The sequence below is a fragment of the Colias croceus genome, chromosome 24, assembly GCF_905220415.1.
Source record: "Colias croceus chromosome 24, ilColCroc2.1".
In the NCBI taxonomy this organism is placed as follows: domain Eukaryota; kingdom Metazoa; phylum Arthropoda; class Insecta; order Lepidoptera; family Pieridae; genus Colias; species Colias croceus.
Window position 1 is genome coordinate 5,582,919 of NC_059560.1, and position 9,260 is coordinate 5,592,178.

The 9,260-nt window shown below is 32.4% G+C and overlaps 2 protein-coding genes across 2 annotated transcripts; one reads left to right on the top strand and one right to left on the bottom strand.

Moving 5' to 3' along the window:
• Positions 1-69: 69 nt before the first annotated feature.
• LOC123702759 lies at positions 70-1,296 on the bottom strand. Its single transcript, XM_045650542.1, has 3 exons — positions 787-1,296; positions 571-717; positions 70-355 (listed from the first exon to the last, which is right to left on the bottom strand). The coding sequence occupies exons 1-3, from the start codon at positions 1,262-1,264 to the stop codon at positions 174-176; spliced, it is 807 nt and encodes a 268-aa protein (XP_045506498.1). The 5' UTR covers positions 1,265-1,296; the 3' UTR covers positions 70-173.
• A 4,095-nt stretch (positions 1,297-5,391) lies between these two features.
• On the top strand, positions 5,392-9,260 carry LOC123702710 (golgin subfamily A member 7). Its single transcript, XM_045650495.1, has 4 exons — positions 5,392-5,702; positions 6,591-6,743; positions 7,467-7,614; positions 8,481-9,260. Exons 1-4 carry the CDS (start codon positions 5,550-5,552, stop codon positions 8,510-8,512), a joined length of 486 nt encoding a protein of 161 aa, XP_045506451.1. The 5' UTR covers positions 5,392-5,549; the 3' UTR covers positions 8,513-9,260.

A 9,260-nucleotide genomic window follows, 5' to 3' on the forward strand; every position in this document is an offset into this window, starting at 1 on the left:
TTAATCCTGCAAAGGGAAATGTTGAAGTGGTTTTTGTAAGGGAAGGACACAAATAAAATATCAGTCGAATAAATTTGAAACTTATACCATAGATTTATTTACAGGTAAACAATAAATAATTTAATAAATAAAATAAATTAGTCCGAGGTCCGTCTACATTAAAGCTACATGAGTTATTTTTGGCCAGAGTAAGCGATGTCGTGGGCGTCTTCGTATGATCGTGCTTGGTAGGGACCGTGGGCGTCCCAGGCTGGGGCGTGATGGTCTACATGGTGCTCGACGTGGTGTTGTGGGTAGTGAATGACTTCGTAGTTTACAACCTTGGGCTTCGTGAACTTGAAGATAACCATGGCACCTGTAAATAAGAAAAATGTTTGAGATTTTATGTTTAAGGATATGTAAATGAATACTGTTTGAATTCATGCATTATGTATTGTAGATTTTAAGTTTTTAGTAGAAGAATATAGGAAGTGTTACAATTAGGAAAACCATCTTTAATATATAGTAATTCGTGTAAATGTTTTCGTTAATATAATAATTGATCAATTTGCGTTGGAATGTTATACTGACCAGAAAGCACAAGAGAGATAAGACCAAGAGTCAAGGCCTTCCATGTCTTCAGAGCGATGAGAGCGAGCGCCAAGGGAACCAGCACTGAAGCCTTGAACTTAAGACCGAGGAGGAAAGGCAGGAGCACCTTCTTGATGAAACCGTGTTCTGAAAACAAACAAACAATTAGATACTTGAAATTTTACGTATTATAAATGAAATATGTAAGAAACCTACTGCTCTTGATCCTCAAAGGTTTGGGGAGCTTGATCTTCTTCTTCCTGCCTTCGAAAGTCTCGACCTCCTCTTCTCCATCGAGAGGCATGTCCAATTCAGAAGGAAGGTCGGTAAGGAGAGATCTTGGCACATATTCAGAAGCGGCACTGCGGGCAATTTCCTCAGGTACTTTCACTCTCACAGAATGGGTTTCAATGAAGCGTTCCACTTTGTCGAAGATCGCGTAAGTGGGGTCCTTGGCCATCCTCGGGTCGACGGCTTCATCCTCAGCGATCGCTGTCTTGATGATGGACAGATTGTCGGTGATCCTGATCTCATCATCGTTCGCGACTTGGGATATCCATTCCAGGGTCCTCGGTTTCACACACTCCACGGAATATTGACTCAAACATTCGTTGTAAATGTTCTTAACGAGTCCGGATGCCGATTGGCCACTAGCGAACGCCGCCACCGATAACAACACCACAAACTTAAACATTTTGCACTGGTTCTAGCACTTGACGGCAGATGCGACTGACTGCCGTCCGATAAGCGGTCACAATGTATGCCAGGGAAGTTCAGGGCTCGGTATATATACTGGCATTAATACGTGACGTGGGGTTCGAATATGTTAAGGTGCGAGGCAATGGAGGTGCAAGTGCTATGGCTCGCTCGTGGTACATTTTAATTACGGGAGTCAGTGCTAATAAAGTTTGATAAGAGCTTAGATGTAGTTGAAGGCTTCATAGCGTCCTTCGATCGTTACTCTTTGAAGGTTAAGAAGTTCGATACTGTATAATTTTTATTGAGAATTCTTTAACTTAGTAATAAAATTAAACCTATTCATAAAACTGATATATTTTTAAATAAAAGCAACATTAAAGGTATTCCAAAAGTAATCCAAAGAGTACTTTAATTTAGCTAAAAATCTTTAATCGTAGCTAAATAAAGCATTAAATGTTCAACAATATAATCGATTATTATTACTGAATGACTTAGTTTGTATGTAAAGTTTAGCAGTGATTTTTTGTATCTTTCATTATTAATAAATGATTTTTTTTTTTCAAGAATATTTCAATGATAATTTAATTTTAATCATGTTCAGTTTTAACAAGTTTAAATAATTAAAGGATTTGATAGTGAGAAAACCAATGAAATAAATGATATATTAGTCAATATTTATTTTAAGTACAAAAAAGAAACTTAACTGTATTAAAAAATATATACCAGCCGAATTGAGAACATCCTTTGAAGTCGGTTAAAAATGAAGCATATAACATAAAGTAGGTATCTAATAATAGTACCTTCAACCTTCTTCGAAAAGTTAGGTCGACTCTATCAACACTTCTATTCTCTCAAATTTTAATCCGAAATATATTAATTTATATTCTACATTTTTCACTCATACATCAACAATAATTTTCCTTTCGAGATATACAATCATTATTTTTCATTGACATAAGCTAATGCTATGTTTTATTTTTATCCTCGATCTAACGGGTATAAGCCGGGACAAGAGGTCTCAGGTCAGTATATTACAATTTAATGAATTTGTAGTAAAATAGACGGGTCTGTAGTAAACCGTCAACAAACAAGTAATTAAACCATGCCTAATTTAAATAACATCGATACGAGACACTTTATAAATAAAAGATCGCAGGAGCGGTAGAAAAGCCGTTTTCAATTTCTTTAGATAACTCTGACATCATACCGTTGTTTTTACGTTGGTGTAGTATTCAATTGTTTTAGAAGTTGTTATAATGATGGGAGTTCTACGAAAATAAATAGGTAGTTAAATAAGTATTTACTCAATACAAAACATGAACATACACAACATAGAAACACAGGACTTTATGAAAGTTTTTAATGTGTGTTATTTGTGTAATTTTTATAACAAAATATAGGTCACTTTAACGCTCCTAAGTTCCACTACGCTTTTATATTAAACATCATACGCATGTTTTATTTATCTAAGTTAAGTACCTATATTTAGATTAGTAGCTTTGATCCGCCTATAAGCTATTCGCTGCCCGCCTATTATCTCTGAACAACTTCTACTTGGACTCTTAGAGGCATTTATAACTTTAAAAAAAATATCAATTAAAATCGAACAGTAAAATTTCGCTGATACAATTTTTTCCTTGGACGTTTCCCTGGGCCATGTCATATACCTACCTACATAAAAAAGTTTTGCCGCGCCCAACAGGTAAGCTTTGCCGCCCTAGATTTTTTTAATGATGTAAATCTGTAAATCCTTTTATTCTCTTAAAAAAAACAACATTTCTATAGGTAATTTATTGAATTAATAATAAGGTATGATTCTGTAGTCTGTATTAGACTACTAATTGAAATTTTCACAACTATCATAATATCTAATCGTTCAGTTTTTATCAACGAAATTTTTCTTTCACGGGGTCATAAAATTAATACGTGATGCGTAACTCCTTAATATTGTTCAATTAACTTTCTATTAATCTAAAGAAACCAGCGACCTAAGTATCTTGACGCCGCTTTTAGTAATCAGCTGTTACTACCATAGACTATAAATCGAACTAGATGTCCCAAGGACTCCTGTAAAGCTTGTAAAGTTGTAAGTCATATTTGATTTGGGATTTATATTTAATTAGTCATATTATTATTTCATACACATTACAACCTAGCAAAATATATATCTAACGATAACAATTACCAATTTAGTTAACAAAAAAAATTAATACAAAAGAGGTCAAATGTTTAGAAATTGTAGTCTGATTCTGAACTTTTAAAATATAAAGTGAGGCACGCTACCGGGAATCAGATTCTGAATTAAAATGCTGAATTTTGAAAAGCATTCCGGCTATTTGATCACATAGATGTACACACGTTCTACAGCAAATTTTCTTTCACGCTCCATCCAGTAAATACGTGATCTGCGGTACTACAAAGTCGCTAGTATCACATCATGAATTGATATACGAATCACGATCATTAGCATCCGTTTTGCTGCGACATCTTTCACTAAAGCATATGACTTGAATGAAATATATGAGAAATGCGGCCTTTATTACGTAAGGAATTCGAACGCAATGGTTGGTATCACTTTCTTTTATATAATGGAAGGGTTCTTTAATTGTATCAAGCGCCAGGATCAATGTTACAACATTTTTTGTCGACTACGCTTGTAGGGGCTACATACTTTGCAAGTACTTGTTTGTTACGTTGCATCTTTGACGCACTCTGTTGTAAAGGGCATGCTGGATTTTAGATTATTTTAGAAGAAACCATATCAGGAACAGCTATTGGACCGAATATTAAAAAATATTTCGCCCTTGTAGTAATAATTAATAATAATCACGAATGAAACCGGGGTGCAGGTACCTACCTCTAGCTACGTAGGTAGGTATAATATAATCGAAGTAGGTACCAAAAACCAATTAATACACGTAAAAATTCAATGAAATCATTGAAAATAGGTAACTATCATGATTTATATTATTACGTACAGTTATCATTTTGTAATATGAATTTATGTAGATAACCTAAACATTTTTTAATAATTTATTAGAAACCTTCATAAATAAGAAACAAACGACACCCCACAGCCACAGGTAACATTATTATTATAATAAAATTATGTACACTACTTACGCAAAAATCGAAAATAATAATGTAAAGGTCTAAGAAGTGATCCATTTCTGAAATAATGAATGAAAAATGAAAGAGGATTATTATTATCAATAATTGATTAGCGTTCGACAGACGACGAGCTATTTAGGCCGATTTCGCTACATTCGTTTGCTGAATAATAATTTGGCGCCAACGGCCTAACATATTATAAATCATTAAACCTGCCATATTAGTTCAGTCTTTTACCGAGGACATATTTACCTAATTTTTAATTAAACGGGTAGACCGTACACTTGCCAAATTTACGCAGAGGCTTGGAAAAGGAGAACAATAATAATTTACCATAATACTGTACTTGCGTACTGACTTGGCAAAACAGAAATAGAAATAATAAAATTAGGTACTAGGTAGGTACCTGGTACTAGGTACATACCTTAGGTACTAGGTACATACCTTTTAGGTACATACCTAAAGAATTTATTTGTTTGAACGCGTTAATTTCATGAAGTGCAGGAAGGAATTGAAAAATTATAATACCTACTTCGACGAAAATTGTCTCGAAATAAAACTTTATCTACAAAATTGAACAAATATGCTTCAACTCAAGAATTAATAAAATAATTATTGTTTAAGTATAATTTCATTTTTAAACATATTTGTTTAATAATGATAGTTAATAATGATAACATGCACTTAAATTTTATTTTAAAATATCCAAGAACTATTCATGGTTTAAGAAATTATTATTATATTTATTAATATTTTACCTAGTAATTATTAAATTACGTATATTATTTTACAAATATGATAAGTTGAATATTCTATTAATTTATTTCATTACATACCTACTTTAAAATTTGTAGTAAAATAGATATGTATTTTATTCATATTATTTAAAAAGTTATGAACGTTACATTTATCTTTGGTCTTCTTTCCATAAACGACTCTATGTCAATGTCAATAATTGTCATTCCATAAACGTCACGTCACTGATCACTCAGTATATTCAGTGAGAGTCGAGAGAAATCACGAGAATACTGTTTAAGTTTTTTGTGTACCTAATTATTTAAAGATTTCTCTTGCTCTAATACACAGTATGCTTTTATCGTAGCAGACAATTTGTTTGTGTGTTTGAAATAAATGAGTTTTGTGTTTTATTGAAGTAAAAACTATTGATAATGGCTAACAATCGGATTCCTTCTGGACCCAATACACCAGGTAGTCAACAGACACCTACACAACAGGGTATTAAAATATTTATCCAGAGGGACTATTCGGAAGGTACAGCGGTGAAATTCCAAACCAGATTCCCACCTGAACTTGAAGATAGGGTAAGTTAGACATTTGATTATCGGATATCAACACGCCTTAAAAACGTCCTTGATAGCACTAGGTGTGGATTTCAATGATGTGAAAAGCATTCTTAGTGTTTGTGAAAGAAATTTTCATACTTTTTATGAGAGAATTACATTTATTCGTTCATTTAATACACTCTTTGAATTTAAGAAAAATAATTGAGATATAAATATTACTGGAATACGGTGTACTTTCTAAATATTTTTGGTATACAAACTTTCATTTCTCAAAGTAGATATTCACAATATAAGTTCATAAACAACTTTGTGAAATTATTTAAATCAGATTTATTTGCATGCTAATGTTCTGAATCTTTCTAACCAATTAATATTAATCGAATTTTTACTGTATCTGTTAACATATAAACAATAGCATTATCATATAATTTAAACTGTCAATAACCTCTTATTCCCGCTACGGGACTAAATCCTTTGAGGGCTTCACAATGCCACATGGTCAAGTGTAGGTATATGAATGTCAAGTCCTTTGTACTTCCTTCCTAGGTTATCGGTTCTACCTGATTGAGAACAGGTAAATTTTGTAGTTAAGTGTAGCAGGGATCATTTTGCATATGTACTTAAAATACAAAATTAATATATTTACTTCTCTGCTAAGCTAAGATGAAGCAGTTCCTAAAACTGTTTTCTGTTTCTTACAGTTTCCCCAATGTTGCGAATTTTCGAATATGTATCAGAAAATAAAAGATCTAATGCTGCATAATATGTAATCAAACTGTTACTAATTGACTGTTTATAATTTTAATACAAACCAAGTATTTTAATGCTGAATAATTAAACTTCCCTGTTTCATTCTATTGTCTTTATCCAGCTATTAAAATTAACAACAAACAATATTATTTACAGATAGATAGACAAACATTTGAATACACAATAGAGAGACTGAACGAACACTTTGATATGGCCGAGACGGCAGACTGCAGTACCTACTGTGAAGGTTGCCTCGCATGCCTGACAGCCTACTTCATTTATATATGCACTGAGACGCATTACGAAAAGGTATGATGATATATAATAATTAATATAGCTCTATAAAATTAAAAACATTGTTAATCTGAAATAATTGTATCATCACTGATCCTTGATAAGTGTACAAAGTTTGAACTAAAGCTGTCTGTTTGAAGTGGCTCAAATTAAAGTCTAAAGGAGTTGGTTACATACAAACATACATGTGAAGATAATAAAAGCCTGTTAAAATAACTTCTATCGCTACAGTAAGATATTATAAGAGGTAGCGCGCACGAGCAACTTTGTCTCCGCAACTATTTTCCCATCAATTGTATGGGGAGTTGCTTCGCTACGTGCGCGCACTTTCATACTAGCCCATGGGTGGGAGAGACAAAATAGTTGCGGAAACAAAGTTACTCGTGTGCGCTACTCTAATGAAAATTAAATGAACGGAGAGTTTTAGAACAATTTTTTTGTTTGTTAAATTGATTCCAAAGCTTCCTTACCAAAAGCCAGTATTAGCTAAAACAAATTATTTAAATTGTTAGGCTTTGGTTATCAACAATCATGCTGCTATTGATGAATCATTTAAAATTGATATTGGAAAGATAATGATCAAATTATGATAAAAATTTAGTTTATGATTACTGTTATGTTTATATTATGTTGTATATGTTATAGTTTATGATTTGTTTATTGTACATAATATATGCTATAATACATAGGTATTAGATTAGATCTTTTTTATTAATTTATTTTCTTACATTATTTTAGCATCTTCGAAAAATATCAAAGTTCATAGCGACACAGAACGAAAGGGTGTACAATCCACGAGGTATACACTTAACGGACCCTATACTAAGAGGTTTACGTGTTATAGAGGTCACCATTATCGACGTACCTAACTGTCAAAGCCCTACAGGTAATGTCTCTCGTTATTTTACATATTTCAATGGTATGAAATGATTTTCAATGTATTGTTAGTAATGTTTGTTTTAATGAATACTAGATGGCGATATAATTAAATTCACAAAGCAATAAATTTCGAATTTTAGGGTTGTCTAATAATTATATTTAATTATGTACGAAATTGAAAATAAAGCTTTATTCTGAAGTGATATAATTAACCAGAAATATTGGTGGGCTTTATGGAAAACCTTTGCCTATAGAATCCCTAACAGAGTTTAGTCAAGTTAATCAACATTATCGAGAGCATGACGTCATCATTACATATACATATTATAAAAAATTGTTCCTTTTATGCAAGACAGAGGCGCTTTTGAAATTCCTTTCATGACGTTACAAATACTTTGACGATAGCTTTCGTGCTCGCCGTTCTTTAATTTGCCAGATATTATGAAGGCTGTATGTACACTTATAGTATTTTATTACAAACCATAATAAAATATAAATAAAACCATATAAATAAATAATAAGAGCAGTGGTGGCTCAGTGGTGAGACCTCGGACTTCGAATCGATAAGTTCAGGGTTCGAGACCAGGCGAGCGCGCAGGAAATAAATTGATTTTTCAATTTATCTGCGCATGTTGTAACATCACCACTGCTCGAACGGTGAAGGAAAACATCGTGAGAAAACCGACATGACATGTCGAAGAATTAAAAAGTTCGACGACATGACGTGTCATCCGCCAACACGCACTTGGCCAGAGTGGTGGATTATGGCCTGTACCCTCATAGGAGCTGGCCCTTGTCCCAGCAGTGGGAATGTTTATGATGATAATAATAAAATATACTTTCCTTAACATAAGTTTCAAATTATAATTACAGGTAATTCAACAACGCAGTTGCGGCACACTTGACCACCGCAAGAAAACAGGGAGTTCTTCATGTAACAGTTAAAGTATTGGTTTTGATGGTGCTTATAATTTGTGTGTAAATTGAACTGAATTGAGGGTAGTTTTGAAATATTTTTATCGTCTCATATCAAATTAATCAAAATATATAATATCTTAGAATTATAGTTGAACTTTCGATGGTCTTATACCATTTTGTAAATAATACCTATAGTAATTAAAATTTTTAAACAAGTTTTTATCCTAATGTTTTTTATCAATAACATTTTCCTCGTATTATGTAAAGATACGTCGATCTTAGGCAACATTATAATTTAACTAAATTCTGATTTTCAAATAAATAAATAGACACTTTCATGTAAACAAAAGTGTAATAAAATATTGAAGTAATTTTAAATGTGGAAAGTTGTAAATAAAGTGACAATGTCAAAAACACTTCTTATATCTATTATGCAAAGTCAAAAGCCGTATTTTTTACCGTTTTATAATCATCACAGTCAACATCTCAGCAAATGCTGACCCAAACACAGACAGCACTGACTTTAATTTTTATATTATTGAATATTATCTATATTCGCCCAACTTGTCTTTGCCGGTCAAAATCGGTACTGTAGTTTTGCAGTTTATCGCGAACTAACACGACAATATGTTGTATGTTTTATATGTAGTGATTGAGTTCAATATACACCATTTATAAGCTCCTAAGTGAAAATGAAAGTGACATTTGGTGTTTTAGTGTTTCGGTTGTACTTTT

Coding starts and splice junctions, on each gene's coding strand:
- LOC123702759 (XM_045650542.1), bottom strand. CDS start 1,264: ATGTTTAAGTTTGTGGTGTTGTTATCGGTGGCGGCGTTCGCTAGTGGC. Junction 718..786: donor ACCTTTGAGGATCAAGAGCA/GTAGGTTTCTTA, acceptor GTTTGTTTTCAG/AACACGGTTTCATCAAGAAG. Junction 356..570: donor TATCTCTCTTGTGCTTTCTG/GTCAGTATAACA, acceptor TCTTATTTACAG/GTGCCATGGTTATCTTCAAG.
- LOC123702710 (XM_045650495.1), top strand. CDS start 5,550: ATGGCTAACAATCGGATTCCTTCTGGACCCAATACACCAGGTAGTCAA. Junction 6,744..7,466: donor CTGAGACGCATTACGAAAAG/GTATGATGATAT, acceptor ACATTATTTTAG/CATCTTCGAAAAATATCAAA. Junction 7,615..8,480: donor TAACTGTCAAAGCCCTACAG/GTAATGTCTCTC, acceptor TTATAATTACAG/GTAATTCAACAACGCAGTTG.